General features: G+C 37.0%; 1 protein-coding gene across 1 annotated transcript; it reads left to right on the plus strand.

Annotated features, from left to right (window-relative positions):
* The first annotated feature begins 13,379 nt into the window (after positions 1 to 13,379).
* GAL (galanin and GMAP prepropeptide) lies at positions 13,380 to 21,331 on the plus strand. Its single transcript, XM_057371504.1, has 6 exons — positions 13,380 to 13,499; positions 13,645 to 13,725; positions 14,331 to 14,385; positions 15,857 to 15,943; positions 18,893 to 18,970; positions 21,034 to 21,331. Exons 2-6 carry the CDS (start codon positions 13,645 to 13,647, stop codon positions 21,084 to 21,086), a joined length of 354 nt encoding a protein of 117 aa, XP_057227487.1. The 5' UTR covers positions 13,380 to 13,499; the 3' UTR covers positions 21,087 to 21,331.
* The last annotated feature ends 1,180 nt before the right edge of the window (positions 21,332 to 22,511 follow it).

A 22,511-nucleotide genomic window follows, 5' to 3' on the forward strand; every position in this document is an offset into this window, starting at 1 on the left:
CAGGAGGTTTAGACTGGCTATTAAGAAAAATTTCTTCACTGTTACAGGCTGCCTGGGGAAGTATTAGAATGGCTATCTTTGGAAGAGTTCAAAAAAGTGTGAATRTGGCACTTGATGTGATTTAGCAGRGGACACAGAAGTKCTGGGTTAATGGCTGGACTGGATGATCTTGGAGTTATTTTCCAACTTAAATGRTTCYATRGTTCTRAGCACAATGTTGCATAAACAAATGTTGGGTGACTTACATTTTCATTTTCTTGTTATCTGTGTCCACATACCTCCTTGTGAACTGTCCTCAAAATGAGAGCACAAGCTCAGATTATGCCACAGTTTTGCACTGCATCAGCTGTGCTCCATGTCTGCCTTTCAGTGCCAGGACATCTCAGATTTCCACTATTTTCTGACAAAACTGAATTTACCAGCCCAAGCTTCTCTTCAATAATACCAACGATTTTATTATGCTTGAATGAAGGTGTAACTCTGGTGATACAACCATGTACAAAGAAGAAGATTTTTGTTGGCAGAGAACTCAATGCATACTGCTAAACTTGATTATAAAGCATTGCATTAATTAGGTGATAGATTGTCRGCCTAAAAGATGTAACCTTCAAGCCATCAATGGAAAGGAAATAGTCATGGCTGTTCCTTCACTGGGCAACAACTTCATCATGAGATACAAGAAATTACCCAGAGTCAGAGCCACCACCATTTTCCCTAATTGTGTAAGCTGTCCAACAGGCATGCCATGAAAGGGATGACACTGAGAATGGAATAATTGCATTTCCAGATTTCTGTGTGTTCAGATCTGGGAATAGGTACAACAGTGTTGGGTGCTGGAGGTAACAAAGATAATTGTTAAAGCTGTCATCTGCCACATTTTATGTATGTCTGTAGTCAAGGTACATGGAGAGCCTCATASCTAACACCCCTTGCAAGGCAAAAAGCTGCAGTTTGATTGCCTGCTAMGAGTGTGTTAAGCCCTGAGCAGACACTGAAAGAGGAGTAGATCCTGTGGCTGGGTTCCCAAACGAGCTGTTYTGTGTGCCTGCACTCATCAACATCCCATGATATCATTGCTTGAATGCACCACAGATCTCAGTATTGTGCTCAAAGGCCAGTCTGAGTTATTAACAGTTTATCCCAATTTTTCTATTTTTACTCAGATATGGCTGTTGATAGCCTAACAAAGATACACATGGAATTATGTGCTTTTGTTCATGTACTGCATCACAGTGAATGTCATGGTCAAAAAAGCAAYACCAGWGAWTGYAATTTATTAACAGTRTTGTTAAGGTTGGAAAAGACCCCTAAGATGATCAGGTCCACTTGTTCACCMAGCACCAYTAAACCATGTCCCCAAGTGCCACATTCACACATTTTTTGAATGTTTCCAGGAGTGGTGTTTCTACCACTTCCCTGGGCAGCTGTGAGTAAAACACTGAAAAGCAGAGTTCAGTAAGAGGGCATGCTTGTTTGGCTGTAGTTCACCAGGGACAAACKGTCTGTGCACCTYAGGAGCAGAAATACAGAGGGAGCTTTGTGTACCACGCCAAGGGAGATGTGGAACGAGGGATGGAGYGGCACTGAGGCGTTGTGGTCATGCTCTGTTGAAAACAATGCARCAAATGGGAACTAAGCCAAAGGAATGATCCCAATGGTGAATGAAACTRGAAAATATATATTGATTTTCATGCCTCTATATATGCTAGTAACTGAAGACGCTCACTCTCCACTTAAACAAGTGATGCTGTTTTGTATCTGGCCATGAGAGTTACTGAACGTGAACCAACATTGTAGTCCAGCCATGACTGTTAATTAAGTGTGACCAGTCTTGTAGTGTCTTTACWGTTTGTGAATCTGTAATTGTGGTAGTTCTTATTGAAGGTGGCCAGGCTTACAGTGCCACTTGGCTTAGCACTTCTCTTGCTTAATGTTTTGTTGGTYGTCACTCAGAATCCAAGCCCAGCTGCCAGCTTGTTCCAATGATTGACCAACCTTTCAGTGAAGAAATATTTCCTACTATGCAGTCTTAACTTCCCTGGTGCAGCTTAAGGCCATTTCCTCTCACCCTGTTAATTGTTATATGGGAGARGAGGCCAGCCCCTACTTGGCTACAGCCTTCCTTCAGGCAATTGTAGAGAGCCATAAGGTCTCCCCTGAGCCTCCTTTTCTCCAGGCTGCAGAATCCCAGCTCCCCCAGCAGTTCCTCATAAGACTTGAGTTCCAGACCCTTCTCCASCTCCATTGCCGGTCTGGACACAGTTCAGCCCCACAACATATAATGTGACACGGGGAACTGAAACCCTTCCATATTTGTCTTAAAAATCTCCTAAGGAGGGGAAATTGAGGATGAATAGGAGATTGTTATGATGGATGTCATTCCAAAGTAATATTTAGGGGAGGAACAGTAATCTTATATTTTGTTCTTAAATACTGTAGCAGTTTTAAATTGCATGAATTACAAAGGTTTGTTGAGTGTTATAAGGTAAAGCTATTCAGAGTTATTTCCTAAATAAGGTTGGGTATAAGCTGACAGTTTGGGCTTTTTCAGTCCCATCTCAGCTAAATGTGGAACTGCAAAGAATAAGCATCAGAAATTTAAAAAAAACCAAAAACCCGTAGTATTTCATGCAAGTGGATGCAAGGAGGCTAATTAGAATTCACAGAATCAACTAACATATTAAGGTATTCTTATACAGAATTAGAACCCTAAATTTCGGGATCTATTTTTAAAATCTATTTAAACATGGCTTAATAAGGAAGGTTGGATGGTAGCACCTCCCCATACTTCATTTGCTGTGAAGGTAAGGCTTATTGAAAAAGAGTTGATTGATGAATGACTGGGACAAGAGTTCTRCACCCCAAGGAGTGTTAATACAGTTTTCAGCCAAGTCCTGCAGCTTTAGGAGCAGTTTCATTGCCAGGGTGGAGGGAGGAGTTCAGAACAAACAAAGGGGAATGAGAAAGGMAAAGGGTGAGAACTATTTTGGCAAAACCCAAGATGGAGAATATCTAAAGAATCAGACTGAGCAATAAAGCACTATCTAGAAAACAAAGTGATCAAAATACATGGAAGGGCACAAAACCAAATTCACATTGCTTACAGCAGGATTATTTTGCAGATGAGAGGGCTATTATGCTATTTTGTATTTTCTGAATATTCCATGAATTTTGTTTTAAAAATGCTGTCTTGAGAAAAGATTAATCTGCTTCTTTATAACACAGAATGACTCACAAGGCTTCACGGTTGACACCAATTGCATTTTAAAAATCTTAGTTTRCAAAAGTCTAATAAAAAATATTCTAGACAACTCTAAATAACGAAATGTCTTTCCAAGCATTAAAATTTCCCTAAATATCACATACATTTTTCAAATAGGAGCTAATGCAGGAATAAAATGCTAACAAAATAAGCAAGCTGACCATAAATATACACAAAATGAGTAAATTTCATTTATATAAACCATGAATGTCATTTTCTAACTGTAGGCCACACAGTGAAAACTGACAGAAAAATGGGATGCTCTTTAAAGAAACCAAGAGGAAGATCTCTGTGGTGWCAGAAATCATAGAATAGAAAATTATCTAGCTATTTCTGATATCTGTGGCTCATGTGGGAGAAAAACAGAACTGCTGCTTCAAAGGGTAAGTTTTTTCTTAGCCTTCAAAAATGACAGTAAATACATTAAAAAAGTATTATGCACACAGTATCTATAGGACCTTTGCAACAGAAGAAATCAGCTCTTATATGTGTTGTGCTCTTTTATGCGCTATCTTTCAGCATTTTTTTTTTTCATTATCTGACTTTTTCTTACCTGAGTTATATGTGAAAAAGGAAAACYACATTTTAACAAGCACAGTTTGAAATTTGGAGCCACATTAGGAATGGAAACAGTAAAATGAGTTTTTCAGCCTAATGGTTAGGGGTTTTATTTTATTAACAAACCAGTCTTCTTCATGTTGAAGTCTGTAACAGAAAAAGGATTAATCAAAAGTGATGTTCTTCAGAGTCACTTGGCAAAGGTATTACTTTTTGTTTCATTTTCAGTTCACTTGCATGGTAAGGGAATCAAAGAAGGAATACAATCACTTTGATGAGTGTCTAATCAAAGACATCATGCCATTTAACAGATGGGACAGTCATCCTTTTTCCATTCTGTTCCTCCTCTTTAAGCATTTATTTTTCCCAGTGGAAAACTGGAATGACCTCATTCAAAATGGAGACATCTTGGTTTACGTGAGAGGAGCAGAGGAAAGGGGGTGTCTCATTTTTCCCTTGCAGGAAGGTCAAAGGAAGATCTCCGATCCCTCAGAAGATGTCTGATGCTAAAGAAGGCTGAGAAAGCACTTGCTTTGTTTCCCCACAGCACACAAGGAAATATTCCAACCACTAATGCTTCAAGTTTAGCTCTTCAAATACAAACAGCAAGCCCTTACCAGCTGTTCACCAGTGGGACTCTACGTACTGTTTTAATGTTGGTACAAAAAAWCTTGAAAKATTGTAAGCTAAATTGTGMCAACATTCTTTTCAAATTTGTTACTTCATTTTATTTCTCCACATTCAGCTGAGGTACAATTTCACCCCAGTCTTGAATTCATCAGTGAGGATAAATGCCTGCTAACAAAACATGCAGAGTGTACTTTCTTTCACTGTTGTCTGCTGTTCTGATTCTACTTACAAGGGCCTAGAATACCARCTACCAGCATAAATTTTTGAAAGGAGGCTACATTTACATGGCATAAACAAATTTTCTGACAAAGTCCGCGAGGAAGCTGGAGCAGACATTCTKCCACATCAATCAGATATCAAGAATATTGATTTGCATTGAACATATATTGAAATTAGGGACTGCTAACACAGGTAGACCCTCTCCTAGTTTCTTGTACACTCCCAGAGGAAACAGATGTTTTGATGCTGTGCAGACACTGCTCAGCAACAGCTGAAACACTGTTGTGCTTTCAAACTTATGAGCTGCTATGAAGGAAATTGAATCTATCCGAGCCCAAACCAATACACCTACAAAGGTGATTAATCAGAATACACAACCTAAAGCTGCTGGAGCACAAAAGTTTTCCTCTTATAAACAAGTATGGTATTCTCATTTGCATAAAGCAGCTAGATTTGGCAYGTTGTTTTTATACTGGGTAAGTAAATAACTTGCCATTTCCACCCTGTAGGTATTTACATAAGAACTGGTTCAAGGTTTCAATATATTTGACAGAAAAYGAGCCTGTGGAGTTCAGAAAGTGATACATCTCATGCTGAAGTACACAGTCATCTACAGAGAGACGGATTTGCACTCCATGTTCCCAGTGGCCATGTTGAAGCAGACTCTTTAATGGAACTAAGAWAACTGACCAGATCAGCACAGTTGCATAAAGGTAGGCTGGTGAAACAAATCTTATTCTTGTTTAAATGTATTTTTCTGTAGCCTAGAGAGATATYTGCAAGTAAAAAGACAACTTTACCCCTTCTTTCCCTGCCCCAATCCACCTTTCCTTGGCTACCTGTTGTTCCTAATTCAAGCAGTATCTAGAAAACAGAGTGATCAGGAGAGGCGAAAGTGCACAAAACCCAAATACAGCCTTTAAAATCCTCAGTAATTTAAAACATCCTATTGGGAAAACACTCTTCTTGCCACAGAATATCATCTTGCCATTGAGTTTGTCAAAATGTGTAGTTTTTCAGTACTGAGGCTTTGATTATGAAACACTTCATTATAACCTTTACCAGAGTCTGTRTTTACTAACTTTCAAAGACTGGAAATCCATTTTGGTCAGCCAGTAACAGATGGAAAAGCAAAGGTCTATTTGATGCATTTGTGCTCTCTTTACCCAATAGTGGAGGCAAAGCTTTAGACCACCCATATTGCTGCATTTATTTGTTATCATGTGGGTCACACCAGACTCTGCAGACACTGATATCACTTCTTCTTGCAATGATGTGTTAATGATGCTGAGGACATATAGAAAAAAATCATCAGGAAGAAGAATAAACATAAATATTCCTATTTTTGATATGGTAGGAAAGTCTCCATTGATACAAGTGGTCATTACAGAAACCTTTATGAAATTTCTGTAGATTTCTGATGAAGAGCAGGCATAAGTGTTTTCACAGTTTATAATACTTCATGTTTTTTTCAGTGTCTACAAAGCTTATTTGATAAATATTATTGAATTATTCAAGAAAACTAGTAGGCTACCTGCCTGACAGACATATTTCTGATATTTTTCTGGTTTATTTAATTTGCCTTATTCAGTTATTTAGGGAAAATGGAGCCTGTAAATTTTCAGTAATAATTGAACTGCTGTGCTGAAAGAAATAAAGGAAGAATAAACAGAGGTTTGAACTAATCAGAAGAAAAACTACCCATTTGTTTTACCTAAGCATTTGTACATTTAGAGCATTACATTTTCAGGTGAAYAATGAACTTCTACTATTTGTAAAAAGGGAATTACGTACAATCTTTCAATAAAGATTGGCTTATAAAGTCTGGCATTTGTTTTTCAGACTGAAGTTCTGGTAAACAAACCTTCACTTTGGCAAAACATTTATATCTGTTCTTAAAGGCTTCTAGGTAATATGGACAAGTATATATTTTTTTAATACAGAGGGATTTATACCATCAATCTTTAGAATCTAGGTCTCTCAATGTAAGTTCTCAGCTGATCATATTTTCAGCAGAGAGAGAAATTGCTAACAAATACTCAGAATCCCTTTCTCAAGACCTCACTGAGCCATAATTTCATAATTTAGATACTTACACACCTGAATTTGGATGGTGTGAAAGTTATTTCCTGGAAAATGCAATGTTASGTTCTGAATACAAGTGCAATGATACCTTCTTGCACCTATAAATACTTGGAAATAATAGTCCCAAAAAAGATATGAAGCATTCTTATTTTAGTTTTCTTGCAAATTAATATGATATCATTGACTAAGATGGTAATAATTTTACTCTGAGTTACAACATATAAAAGTGATCCAGTGGGGGTGACTTGGTAAGTACTAAATTCAGTATTTTTTCCTTATACATGTTTCCATRTATCAGCAAAATCAATTAAAAATTAACTGCTGTTTCAAACTGTAAAAACATTAATCCCAGAACCTTCTAWTGGCTTTTTTACACTGGTAATAAARAAGTGAAAGTTGATTAAAATTCACCCATAGAACAGTACTTCTAACCCTTACAATCCTGCTGAAGTGTTCAACCAAGTAATGATTTTCTGTACTTGAAAAATAAAATCAGTATTTCTTTCCCTCATGTTAAAACAAAAAATCTCCAAGTAACTCCTAGGAAACAGAATGAAAATAGCAAACAGACATACGGTAACATCTTCTTCTGGTAAGTGTTACATATTCATTCCTTTTTGTCCATTAAAAGAAGACATTAAAGTATTAAATGGATATAGATGGGGAAAAAAGAAAGAATAAAATGCAGATTTTATCTGGATTTACTTGGTGTTACATTGGAAAAGTGATAATTCCAAAGAAGACTCAATGAGATATTGCCTTTTTATTTTCTTGAAGAGTTTGCTACTATTTGCTAGTAGTTAATAGAAATCTCTACCTCTCTAACTTTCATTCAAAGCAAATGAGTCATCTTCTTCTGGAARTTCAAGTCCTTTGAAGTAATATCTGGTAAGACTGGATATAGTAAACATACCTTTTCCTTGGATAGAAGTGGGAGGAAACACTCAATTTGAAGCCTGCAAATTCTTTTTGTGGCTACCAGCAGTAATAGATAGTTTTGAAAATGGCATAGAATCAAGATGCTCATATAATGAAGCAGTGCCAGTTCAGTCAGATAAAGGTCTGACATTGCTCCAATATCTGAGAAATTATCTTCTTTGCAAATACTGCAAAACACAGAACATATAKTTTCTGTGCACAAAAGGCCAGGTAACTCTGCAAGAAACCAGATTAAACCTCTCCTTGATCAAATATTGCATCAGGTCACRTCCACTTCTAGGATATCCTGTCCTTTGTCATTTGGTAGGAAAAAATGAATTCCCACATTTGTTTTGTGAACCAGGCCTTTGAGAGGGGCCTTGCTACTTCTTTTAGCTTATTTTCTTTTTTTTGTGTGTACTGAGGAGACTCCAAAGTGTTTTTTATGGGAGTGTTTTGGCAGCAGTATCARTGRCCTCTCTGAAATGCCTGTACACYAATGCTCACAGCATGGGGAAAACAGGCARAATGTGAGATCTGTGTGCACCATCTCACTGCAGTTACAGAGGTATGGTGGGATAGCTCACATGACTGGAATGCTGTATATTTTGTAGCTGAATATCTCTCTTTTAACATTCTGCCTATTTTTTTATGCTTAAATGAACATAATATAAAAAAAAAAAACTTTTGGAAAACATTTGATGTAAATATAATTCTGTAGCTCCTTTTTGCATTACTGTGAATGCATTTCATGCCTGAAAGCTTTTTGTATTTTAATGTTGCAMCATACTTGCAGCTGGCACCATGTCCTGTTAAAAAGTAAGAGCCATGAAAGCACTGACCTGCTTTCCTGTGGYTTCTCATTCTAGTACACATAATTGGGTAAAGCACTTATTGTAATTTAGCCCAGGTTTGAACGGGYCTAAAAAACCATCTCTTTTATAGCACCCTGACTACTTGACTTTAAAACCTGCATGATGGGCATTCCACTAAGGCCCAGGGAGATTGATTGTTTTCGCTGTAAAAAAAAATCTCTCTTACATCAAAATGAAACCTTGCTGAGTACAGCTTGTGCCCTTTAACCACTGTCCTCTCATGTGTGCCCTTGTGAAAAGAGAGCAGCCATGCTTTTTGTGGCTGCCTTTTGGCAACTGAAAAGCTATGATGAGATTCCCCTGATCTTCCTCTTCTCCAGGGTGAGAAGACCTAACTCCTTAAGATGTTCCCTACAGAGCAGATCTGATCTGCCCTGATCCCCTTTGTGGCCCTCCTTTGAACCCTCTGCAGTGTAGAGGGTCACTTGTCTGTGACATTTTCAAATTGTGCCTGGCAGGACTGGGATGGTCACAACTCTATCTCTGCTGGTTATGCTCATAATGATYTACTACTGTTAGTACTGGAAACACTTAAAAATGGTATTTCTTAGAATATTTCCAATTCTCAGTGTTTTTCTCAGATAAACTGTCATCAGGAGAATCTCTGGTTCTGTTTGACTTCTTTAGGAAATGAAGCTTACGTCTTTGTGCTGGCAAGCAATCTGTCCTTGGTAAGTTTGAACCTACTCACTAATTTTAACCAAATGGATACATTAATCTCCTGTAAGGAAGCAGGAATCAAGACTAGGTGGTTTTTTTTTTGTTTTTTTTTTTTTTTATTTTTATATTTTCTCACAATATTATTGATATGTATAGTAATTAATTTTCAGAATTCTTCTCTGAATATTTTATTCTATGGTTTCTTTTATATATATACATGCAATTAACGTAAAATTCACTGTGCTTCTTAAACCAAAAATCATTTTAAAAATACATGAGATCTAACACGTGGTAGTCACAGTTTTGATGCAATAATATATGTTTGTGAATAACAGCTCTTGTAGCACTTTGAACGATGTATTAAGAGGAAATTATTGGTTGATATCAGTGTAATTCAGAACAGAAAATAGCCTTTCATTCAGAAGGTATCTATAACGTAAGTTCTATTTGGCACTGAGGAGGTAAAATGTGCAACAGAGTCACTCAATGAAATTGCCTACACTTCATAGAAGTTACAAAATGGGAAGAAAACAATAGCAAAGGGTTTGGAAGGATGGAGGAAAARATCCTTTTTACGAATTTTCTTTTTAAAACAAAATACAACAACCTGTTCTTTGTTCTACCTCCATTAATGAATGAAGTAGTTTTATACATGTGAAGGAAAGAATAATCGTGAGGTTTCTTGAAGACTTGAGAGCAAACTACTTTCAATGTGATAGTTGCATGTTGAAGTTCTGTCATCTTCAGATAAGTGCAGTGTCATCTTCAAATTATCTCTACTTAGGCTAACAATGAGCAGCTGAGATGCAAATATTGAGGGCTGAGGTAATGATGTTGAGCTGAAAGAAAAACTCTAACTTTTCAGATGTGTGGCAGTACCACCAGACTCATTTACCACAAGACTGGCAATAAATCTTTATATCAGTGAAGCAATTCACAGCCTTGCTGGCAACTGGAGTGCTTCTTTGCTTCCGGATACTCAGATCTGTCAGTGTCCATGCTCTGTTATAAAGAGGTTTATGCCTTTCACACTCAGATTTAGCCACAGAAAGTCTTGCATTTGTGTTCTCCATGCTCAATTATTATAAACCTCTCTATTCAGGGTGGAAACATTGATCCCAAAAATCTGAAATTGTTTCCAATGCAGAAAAGACAGTAACATAAGTTACTGGTGTCACTGCATTTTAGTGATCACCTGGTAAATATTGAATAGAATTCAAAATTGGCATCTTGAAACTTCTGCAACACATCATTCCTAGTTAGCTGGATGATGGCACTCCTCCAATAAAGCATTTAGTTTCTGTAATGTCACTGTTTCACTGGAATTACTCATATATGGGAGATTTTTTTTTTTCTGGTAATTTATCTCCCAAGCCTAGAATTCAYTGCCATTGCTCACATAATATTAGAGATTTAGTGTACATACCTGAGAAAGGTCTTAAACAATAAGTTCACACTTCATGTATGAAAGTAGGAAAAAACCTCTCATTTTTCATGCACAGACATCACTGTGGCTGCAGTGGTTTCTAATTTTTGAATTTAATATTCATTGGTGAGTTGATGAAAACAACCCTGGTTATAGAACTTCAACACAGAAATAATAGACACCCTTTTTCCTKCTTCATTTGTTATCTTTCAGTAATCCTAACTGTGAAGGGAGGCACTGCAACCCCAGACACTTTGAAAATACAAAGTCCAGTTTTATTCAATATTTTTCCTACTGTACAACATWGCCATTCTGGATGGGTCTTTTGCTAATTAGAATTTAAACGGGTCCATACTAACTCATATAAAAGAGACATTTTTTACCATTAAATGCATGGTAGAATCCTCAGGATTTAACATTTGTTCTCAAAATGAAATATCCAGGGACAAAAATGCAATAATTTTATTTCCCAAGTCCAGTGTTTCAATACTCTCATTTATTTAATCCATATTATAATTTCCTGAAAAATTCAAAGCCTTTTGCTCTGTCTGCAACCAGTATCATCCCTGTTTTTCTTTTAATTATTTTGAAATGCAGTTRCAATCATATCTATAAAATTACATATACATGTTGCTGTTGTGAGACAGCCAATGGCAATCCTGTCTCTCATGGATCCGTTTAGAGACATCAGAGACAGTTTTTTTATCAATGCTTATTGTTCTGTTGACTTGAGTGAATTTTAGATGATCTTCATTGTGAGTTTATCTGATGATGGACCTCTGGTGAGGATTAGGCATAACCTAACAGCTACTGCAAATTGCATTTAGCCTTTACAATTAACCAGACACAAATAAATCAATGGAGGAATTAGTCCATTGATGGGTGTCCTCAATGAAAACAAGCTGTGAAGCCACAGAGATGGCCATTAGTCAAGCTAAGCTAGGGAAGGCAGGTTTCAGACTAAATGCTCATTCTTTTGTCTGAGCAGTGAGATTCAAAATTTCTATGGAATAAAAAAAGGACTAATAGCATTCTCGACAAAGAAAATTGAGGGAATGAGAACATCAATTGCAGGAATGACTGATAAAATGATTTAATTGACACTAACATAAAGATAGATATAGACAAAAAGTATGATGGGCAAGTGATGGATTAAGCTTTTCAGTATACAAGGAGGCTTTCTTTTGCATCTGACTSTAGAGGAGATGAAGAGATCATTTTACTCTAATTTGACAGGAGAGTACTGTGGATGAAAAATCAGAATAAAAACTRTGGGTTCAAAAACATTGTTTCAAATACTTTTTGAATACAGGAACATCAAGAATAAAACTGTAGTAAAAGATTACAGAAATAACACATTTTTAAACWTTTMTTGAATGYAAAATTTGATGTCTCTTGATATAAWTTCTGTGGTTTTATTCAAATAACATAAAGAAAACATTTTGTGGCACGAGGAAGCTTCAGGTTTCAAAATTTACTTAGTGGAATTTAACAGCTAGGGAAGGGTAGGGAACTTCAGCCAAAAGTGCACTTTTGATAAGGTAAAGGAAAACATCACTGCAAAAATTATATTGCTATTTTCCAGATATATGCAATCTGAATTATGAGGATCATGTAATGGCTGAGGGAACATCTTTGGCATATGATAAAATGTATCAAATAAACTCTGCAAAGTTGAGCTTCCCGTGTATGTACATCAGCATTTAAGAATTGCATAAAATAAATTTTATCCCAGYAGTTTTTGCTCAGAGACCCAAAGACAAGGCTGGACTATCATAATCCTACTGCATCTGACAAAAGAGGGTAGGAAGTTAAAATACAAGACACAGCTTCTGCTTCTATCATGGATTATGAACATTATGCTATGTTCAAGTAAAAGAAGTTTGCTTTTAAATTTGTGAATGATAAGTGTATTGTTCAAAAATTTGCAGAGACTCTTCAGCAGCTTCTGAAAAAGGAGCTGTMAGTATAACATTTTCTGTGCAGCATCTGTGATGTTACCATCATTGAAAGATGAATTTGAGTGACTTGCAGTGAATAAACGAATTTGTTATAGAGAAAATACAATTTTGCAGGGGGGAAGAAAGAAACTAATATTGGAATCTCTGCTTTGTAATTCAGTTTTGCACACTGCGATGCCAGCTGTAACAACTAAGGTAAGCAAACTGCTGAAACTCCACTGGTTGTAAACCCACAAGTCAGAGCTATAGTCTGATCACTGGAGAGAGCTAAATCCCCGGCTTTCATAGACATCCCTAAAAACAGTGCTGTCTCAGATACAGAGCGGCAAGAAGTACAGAGTTTTAGCACTCCTCTCTCTGATGCTGGAGCATCGGACACGAGCCAAAGGGATTTCCAGGGACCGCTAGTGAAGCACCGGGAGCTGCAAGGATCCCAAASAGAGCAGAACTGTGTGAAGTCCTCACTGTCCTCAAATGCCGTGGCTCCTGTCCGATGGCAGCACACGCTGCCACTCGTGTTTAGCGCTGCTCCCGTACCTGAGGCTCTGAAAGGCGATGTCCATTCCCTTTGGCTGCCTTGTCCCCTGTCCCTGGTGCCGCGGGCGGGCGGAGGCGCACGAACAGGGYAGGGACGGGGGTCACCGCCCGGCTCCCCGCGTCGTGCTCCCATGTACCGCTAATTGGATTGCCGTAATTCCTGCCCTTCCTAAAGCGTCGCTCGGGTGGCGAGGGGGAAATGACCCAGGGGAGGCGGGGGGAGGCGTGGGCGGCTCTCGCCTCATAAAGCGCGGCGGGAGCGCGGCGCGGCGCGGCCATGCAGTGAGAGCCCGCCTGGGAGCAGCCCCGGACCGGCCCCGCCGCCACCCCACGGCAGCACTGCGAGGGACACAYCGCCCCGGCTCAAGGTACCCCCTCCCGGACCTTCTTCCAGCGCCCAGGGGCTGCCGAGCCCTGGCAGCCGCAGCGGGGAGCAGGTTCGCCCCTCGTCCCAGGCAGCCGGCCGCGCCCCGGGGCAGCCGCGGCATTTACCCCGGTGCGCTTTCTTTGCAGATGCAGAGGTGCACCGGTTTCCTGTTTCTGTCTCTAATCCTTTGCGCCACCCTGTCGGAAACACTCGGGCTGGTTTTCTCAGTAAGTATCCGTGTCTCAGCTGGTGAGGAACTGTGAACCTCCCGGGGATGCGCAGTGTACATGGATATAGGGACTGAAATTTATAAACCCACTGGGCTATAAACAGTTCGCTTTCTTTTCAGCTAAGAATTTGGAGATTTTAAATACTAGCTCCTTTGAAACAAACACTATGTCTAAGAGTATCTAGTTGATAGACCAAAATTGACTGGGTGTCCCACCTGCCTCAGAAAAGATGATGAGCATACGAACTTTTTCATAAAGAGGCTGTCATTTACATCCAAACAATAAAAAGAAGCACTGCTCTTTGCTAAGGTGGCTATTATGTATATACTTTAAATATAAAGTCAAAATTTCTGCCTCYGAAGTGTGATTTGCATTCATCACTGACATAGTGGGAAATCTTCAAACCGAATGGATGTCAATAATAACGCTATAGTCTTAGGGCGGGGACAAGAGTTCACCATTAATACTTGCTTCAATAGRATTTGCTTTATTTTTTAAACAGTTTTCCCTGATTTTGAGTCATCAGAAGACTCTTTCTGTAAGTGAATGTCCTTTTGAGTGTAGGTCATGCAATAACGTGCTTGCATTTTTTTTTCTTTAAGGCAAAAGACAAAAGGGGTTGGACTTTGAATAGTGCTGGTTACCTGCTTGGGCCACGTAAGTGAAGCACTTCTTTTTAAATGTTACTTTAAAATGCAAAAGTTGTGGTTTTTGGTTTTTTTTTTCTTTCTCTTATAAATTAGTTTATTGTAGTGTATTATTCAATTCCCTAAACATTTTTTGTCCAAATCTGCAAGACTAAAGAAACTCATTTGGGAAAACACTTATTGAAGTATTTGTTACATGCCTATTATAGAAGTGAGTATTCTTAGACAACAGCTTTTCTCTTCTAAAGAAGAGCTTTGATATTTGTGCTYATGGTTTCTGGACATAAAGGGAGGCTTTATGTGCAGAAATGTATCTCTTCACATTTTATGCTTCTGAATGATAATTTTCATATGACAAATACTTCAACAGCAGAAGTGTTAAAAAGTCTTAAAGCATSTCAGATGTCAAGGGCAGAAAGACAAAATGTGGAATTTGGCACTTCTCTGTGTATTTCAGATTTCATCTTTAAATCTTTTTACAAACTATTCTACTACTTGATTTTACGAAATTTTTAAAATTAAAGCAAAATAAATTAAAACAGTAACTTGTAAACTCAGGACTAKTAAGARTTCACTGTGAAAAATCATTTTACAMAGTGTTCAAAATACAGGAACAGTGGTTTACAAAGGTGGAGATAACAAATGTAGATTATAAGAAAAGTCATGCAGTACTAAGCTGTCTCAAATATTTGTCCTTTTACCATTAATTCTTGGGAAYGTGATAACATTCATTACCAATGTTTCTATATTTTCAGTCTCAGTAATACGTAAATACTACAGATATTTACTCTGACTCTCTTAATTCTTTTTTTAGCTAACAATAAGGATACTTGAAAAAGGGGGGGGGGGAAGTTTAGTGTATCTCAAGCATGTTAACTGGTTCTGTAAATGTCTGGAAATAGACAGAAGCAGATCTAAGCAAACTGGAAAAAATACTGTGGGAAAATGTGCTTGTCAAAGACTTTATCTTATATCTAAGACTGGATAATAGGAATCATCCTTTGTTGCAGGTCGTATTGATCAGCTTTTACTGATAAAGGAAATGCCCATTGCAAGGGGGAGAGAAGAGGCACCAGGGGCATGTAAGATAGTTTCTGAAGGTTATTCATGTAAACTAACTGCAGTTTTCTTTTAAGCAAACCCACCAGCAACACTCCCTTAAAGCCTCAGGAAAGAGTGGTCAGAACAACTTCCCAGTTTACATGCAGATATACAGACTTACATTTTTTCTTTACAACTTCTAAATCCAGTAATAGCTTCAGTAAGTTTGTAGCACAGGACTGGGTCTGTAATTGAGATAAAGCATAAGCACAAATGTGGAAGAAAGGTTATTGTATTTATTGACACATTATCTTCTTTGGAATTTTGTACATCAAAACTGTCCATCATAATCTTTTCATTGAAATACATGAAAAGAAAGCAATATAAGAAAGGTTGTTGCTAAGTCAATTAACTACTTTGATTTTTAATTTATTTMTCAGATGCAGTAGATAACCACAGATCTTTTAATGACAAGCATGGTTTCACYGGTAAACGTGAAATACCACCCGATGAGGATATTAAAGCAGGTAATGAAAATCTGAAACCGGAATTGTTGATTTGTTTTTAATGTTTAGTGGTTAATTTACAATTGAATTGACTAYCTGGATACAAAGCTATTCCTGCATTTCATCAGAAATCCTAATATAAACATATGAAAGGGAAGAAAAAGACATTTGGCCATTTGGTGTGATCTTTGTACAGTCATAGCTTACAACATCTAAGTGATTAGGAAAATGTATCATAATTTTGTTGCTTTAAATCTATAATAGATCATATTGCTTTGAAAAACTTCCATTTTTTTTCTCTTTTCATATTGTCTTTTTTTTGAGACAATATGTTCAAATACATATTTCAAATGTCAGTCTAGACACTCCAGAGTCAATTTTTTTTTGGCAAAGAAGAGAGTCCATAAAGGCATCTTTCAGTAATGAAGGTTATAGAAAAAAAAATACTAAGTCTCAGTATTTTCCATGATTAAGCAAGGTGGATTATCTTCATGAAAAGATTGAGAGTCTGGTCACAACTGAAKTCAAGTCAAGATGTTTTGATGTTGCATGTGTCAGAATTCAGTAAATGGCAATGAAAAGGGTGAGGCCTTTTTCTGGATTTGTCATCCAAACCTGGGCCTCTAACATGTATGTCCAGACTCCCTTTATGAAGAGAAGCTGACRATTTTTAGGCTTTATTTTGAACACCTATTTTAGGATAAGATGCAGAAACTTCTAGGAAAACCTGGTTTGTGTCCAAGGAAAATGTCTGTACTGCAGACATCTAAAGTGAGCTGGGATGAATCTCATCTTTAGGCTGATAAAGGTGACCAGGGTACTTATTGAGTACTATTGCATTTATCACTGCATTAGTGGGGAAAAAATAAAGGTTTTGGAGCCTRTTTTAAGTACACCCAGAACAGCAAATGTAGTTAACAATAAATAAGTTCATAAAGAAAGAAAATATGCCTAATTGCAATATCATACATACAAACTTTAAAAAGAGAAGGGAAATATATTTCTTAATTGTTAACAGTCTCTGAAGGACTATSAGTTCAGATCTGGTGCACGATTACACAGTTGGGGTTTGTGTGTGGTATTTTTTTGGTGCCCTGCTGTGGTTTTKTTTGTTGGTTGGTTTTTAAGGAAAAATGTGGAAGTCAGAAACAATGTGGAAGTAAGGCATTTGTGGAGATCAACTTGCAACATGTTGCCGTTTGTGGATATACCAGGTGCCTTACAGGAATAAGAACTTTTAGATGTATGGAATTCTTTTGCTGGCTACTGTTGCCCTTCCACAGTTAAAAGTAAACCCAACCAAGCTTGTCTGGATGAGAACTTTACAAACTTCATGCTCTTCCCTTATCAAAAGGTTCTTTGAAGCTGAAGTTTTTTACAGACTTCTTACCCAAAGGAGATATGCATATATACATATACATACATATATATATATATATATATATAAGGTACTCAGAATCTTATTTTAATTGAAAATGAAGGATTTCTCCTGATTTTTGCAAAAAGCACCTTAAAATGGCAATGTATACACATATTATTTTATTAATGTAAAAGAGTTCATGCAAGGAACTGTGTTCTCCTTGAAGGAATGCTGCAAAATTCATAAGCTCTTCAGATAATCTAGAAAAACTTATAAACTGTATAGTGGGGACTTAACACAAGGTCCAGGAAATAAAACCCGAAAACAAAACTACATCTGTGAGCATAATTAGTCAAATCTTCAAATTGCAAGATTGTAATGGTTTCTTTACTGAATTACAGATTTAAGTTCAATAGCAGAGCAATACATGAGTACAACATTCTCAAGTCACTGAGGAAAAATATCCAATAAATATCACATGGGTAATAAAATCTGGGTAAAAAATTGACTACTATAATAATAAAAGCAAAAATTTAGGTGGGAATATGAGTTAAGGAAAAATTCAGCTAATACAAGTATTATTACTGTAAATAATATTAATATCTTTGTGTCAGTTCAAAGGCTGGAAGATAAGGTTTTTCGGTGCAAGTGTATTAAATACATTCTTCAGTGCTGGTTCTCCATGTACCAGAAACCTTTTTGTCCCTTACATCCCTCATCAATGTTTTTAATTTGTGCTACAGAGCTCAGTCTGCCTTCTGACCTRTCTGATAATATTTTCAGTGATATAATAAAGGACTCTTGGTTCTGGTACCCATCTCTGTGTGCAGAGAGGTAGAAATCTTGAGGAAATTACTTACCATTTGTTCTCTAATGGACAGCAGTTCTCCCTCATCTTAAAAACAGCAAGACGTCTTCTTCCAACCAACCTCTGCTATTTTTTTCCCCCTCCCATTAATAGCTTCAGAAAGCATCCTTCTCGAAAGTGCAATAGCAGGTCATTAAAATAGCATCAAAAAGCCTATTTTCACAAGATAAAAGACAAGYATATTGGATTAGATTCCTATGTAAAAACATATCTTTCTGGACTTTCAGAAAAACACCCAGGCTTAGCTTTCAGGCTACAAATCACTTCTGTACCACTTGAGAGGCTTATTTGGAGCAAAGTCAGGCTACATGAAGAACTTTCAACTGTTCCATAAAGCTGATGAATTTGTTGGCTGAATTTAAAATTTAACCTCTCTCTTCAGGCTCAGRTTGGTGGACAGAACGGAAAGAGTTGGGAACAGATGATAACTCTCTTCTGSAAGAGATCTCATAAGTCTTAAAGACCAGAACTCTTAAGGAATCAAAGCAGCTGCTATGCAGCAAAGGCATTCAAATCTGGGTGATTTTGATTCTGAGAGTTGCAGTTACCAATCTTATAGGGGCTTTACTCTTCCATGAAATGATGTTTTTCATCAAGGATTTTAACGAAAAAGGAATTTCAGATAGCTTTGGGGTTTTTTGGGGTTTTTCTCCCCAGAGTAGTCATAAACTTAGCCACAATATCCCTCACAATGTATCTTTAAACCATGTTAACTCCAAGTAACAACCACCTCATTTTACAGGGAATCTTGGAAGACCCTTGGCTGATGAAAACATTGTGCGCACAGTAATCGAATTTTTGACTTACTTGCATCTCAAAGGTTAGTGAATGCCTTTTAATYTTTCACAGTTTCTGGTATGAAATTTACTGAGGAGACAAGACTATCCCTTAATTTACTCATTGCTACAGACTTGAGTGTGCAAGACTTTGAACAGCACCTCTGGGATCACACCCACACACAGAGTGCAGGTGATCCTGCAAAATTGCAGCTCAGTGGAGATCTGAAATAGCAGAGCTCTGACACCATTCCACCACTTATCCATTTTGCATGTATTCTATGGATAAAATAGCATGGTAAAATTGTGACAACACCTAGCTGAATGTTGGCAAACAGCTCAGAATGCTCTGAAGTAAAAGCTCTGTACAGCCTCACAATTGTGACAAGACCTGTAATACCGAGCTTACAATTGATTCTATAATAATGAGAACATTACTATGGGATTCAGTAAAGAAGAAATTTGTCTGCTTCTGAGTTTTCATTAACTTTGCTTTAAAAAACCCCAAACAAGGACAAATTTTAGCTTTTAAAAACCTTTTCAGCGTTTCTAAAACTGTCTACAAAATATATAAAACCATAATACATAACTGCAAAACAAACAACAGATAGATAGAAGTTATTCTACTGCAAAAGTTTGAGGATTTTTCTGTCTCAGAAAAGTAGACAATTCAATAAATCAGTAACTTCTATATTCTTTTGTATACAACAAATTATGTGCAGTTTTGTGGCAAGTGTATGCTGTGGAACTGTGTGTACATTTGTGTTTTAATTTAATTATTAAAAGAGACTTTCAGCAGATCTGTTTGTTCTCTGCAGACCTGGGATGCTTTTTTTCCATTGTTTTCTGAATTATTTGTAGCCACCCAAGGAAAATAATTCTCATAACTGAAAATATGAACCCAGTGTTTATTGAATTTTCTTCTGAAAATAAAAACTCTTCGTAGTTAGTCCTAAGGGTCTGAAATAATTCAAATGTGTATTTAAAGTAGATTATTAGCATGTATATTTACTGTTTGTGGTGCCAATGTGAAGAAAGAGCCAAAACACACTTTACTCTGCTGTTTGAGCCTAGAAAGTATTATCAGTATTTGGACACAACCAAAAGGGTGTGAAAGCTCAAGCACACACTTTCTGAGTAGGCTGAAAGCTGCTTAATCAGACAATAAAATAAACTGCATCTCACAGAAATATAAATTACTTCTTCCCTGGAACAAATGAGCAAAAATGGCTCCCTTCTTAGAACAGTGATGCCAAACAGTTGTTTTTATTCAGAAAAAGTGRTGGTATTACCATGTCTTCATGAAAAACAAAAAAAAAATGAATCTCCAGATCTGCCTTTACCCAGACATAGCTCTTGTATTTTCAGGTTGTAAAAGACACAGAATGTTATCACATATTATCTCTTACCAATAGTTATTGGAAAGATTCAGCAAAAACTCTTACATGAAACCAGAACTGTAGCTTTAGCAGGTGAAAACCATATTTTTTTAATGACAGAAATCCTTTAACATTTTGCTTAAATGAAATTTTACTGCATTAAATACATTTGTTTAGRTATGTTCCTTGGTGGGAGAAGGGGGGAAAATCCCACTTATTGGATTCAGATTCAGGGAATAGTTATTCAGATTAGACAAACATTTTAATCTGCAAGAAAAGGCAGTATTTTTACTCCTAAAAAGTACCTTGGTGATAACAAAAAGCAGCCTTCAGCTCTTTCTCTTAGAAATTATTCCCTCCAGCTTTAAATGCTTCTCATAAAGAGCAACATGTAGGATGGCAGCTGCAATTAGATAATATTAAGTCTTTTGAGATGCTGGGATCCAGCAATATCAATTGACATAATAAAATYAATATAATTTAATTGCTGTTCTGTCACTGCTGTTTCTAAAATGTTGAAATTATATCAGGAAGATATTACTGMTATTCAAAAGAAAAAGCCCCAGCATTTTATAAATTAAAATATGAGAAGTTGTAAGATTTGCCTCATAGTTGAGAAAAGTAATAAAATATTTTATATTGYCAAAACTGGATTCCATTACTTAATTGCTAAGATAAATAAGTATACTACATATATGCTTATTATCTTTTTTTTTGCTATTTTGCAGAGGTGGGAGCACTTGATAAGCTACCTACACCAGAAGAAATGAACCAGTCYTGAAGAATGAATTTTATTTTGTTGCATTGTAGATTTAGATTGAATTCTAAACAAAAAACCCAAATGAGCTGAAGTTCAGAAGTATTGTTTGCATTAATCTGATAAATGGTAAACAGCATTCTGCCCTCTGRTTGGTTTGTTGGATTATTTTTGCTTTTTTTTCTTCCTTCCCTCCCTCTCCTGCAATGTTACAGTGTATAATTTTGCTTTGGTAAAATTTTTCTGTAGGTAAATGATAAAATAAAAATAAACAGCAACTAAGTTGTTTCATTTTAAAATTCCATATGTACCAGCACACAGTGCATCATATCCRAAGCCCAGGGTAAATTGTGAGATTACACTGCAGCTGTACCCTGCAACACCAGAGGAAAATAAAACATAAATACTGTATATTGTCTACTTTAGATAATACAAAAACTGACTTCACARTGCTGCCATGCAGAATCTTTTTAGGTCACAGATCTGTCTGTACTTCTGTGCTTYATGCAAACATTACTTCCTGTTCATATTTTCATGGGCATGAAAGAAGCACAYGTTCATAATAAATTTCATATTCCTGTACTACACCAGCCCGTTGGCTGAAGCATGCCTTGATGCAAGGCAAATCTAACTGTTCATTTGCACAAATCTTAGGGGTGGGATTCCCATGGCATTGAGAACATTGGGGCTGTGCTCCTTCATGAAGAAAAGCTCCTGGCTGCTCCAAGATTAAAAATACCTTTTATGAGATGCTTTAGTCTGAGTCTAACAGAGCACTTGGATCCGTGTTTRACCCACGCAAAAGAGCTTTGAGATACAGGATGGGGATGCTGGGCCTGCACACAATAAATGTCASATCAAGATTGAGGAAAGGTTTGAGAGGATACAGAACCTTAGAAAGGTTTTTCATATTCAGATGACTTTCAGCTTCTCTACAGTGCAATGAAATATCATCCTTTCAAAATGCTGACGTGCGCTGGAGTGCACTGACTGACAGAAATTTTGCAGACCTTTATTATCTGCTCTGTTTTTCCCTTTTAGCACAGCAGAATTCTAAAAGCCAAGCCACTGGTGTCTGGTTTGTACCCACACAATCATCCCACCTTGCCATTCAGCCCATGCTCTTCCTCTGATAATCACTCAGCCTCTGATCTCATGTCTRTTGTTTCCACTTTCCAACATGTGAAAAGTACAATTTTCATCAGATCCAGGGAGCTTCTGAGCAAACCCTTCACACARTGTTTTACTGGGTTTGTTTTCTATTCTTTTTCTGTTTTTAATTAATGAAAAAAGTACACACTGTCAATATGCATACTGCTAGTTCAACATTATTTGCTAAAGTTATGGGCTTCCCAAAATGTGAAAAAAAAGAAGAGTGAAATTTTACTTCTCTCTATTAGTATAGTCCAGTAAGTCCAAACTCTCATTTCCACTAGAAATGTCCACGCT

Source organism: Malurus melanocephalus, unplaced genomic scaffold, assembly GCF_030028575.1.
Source record: "Malurus melanocephalus ecotype Western Australia unplaced genomic scaffold, MMel_1.1 scaffold_147, whole genome shotgun sequence".
Classification (NCBI taxonomy): Eukaryota; Metazoa; Chordata; class Aves; order Passeriformes; family Maluridae; genus Malurus; species Malurus melanocephalus.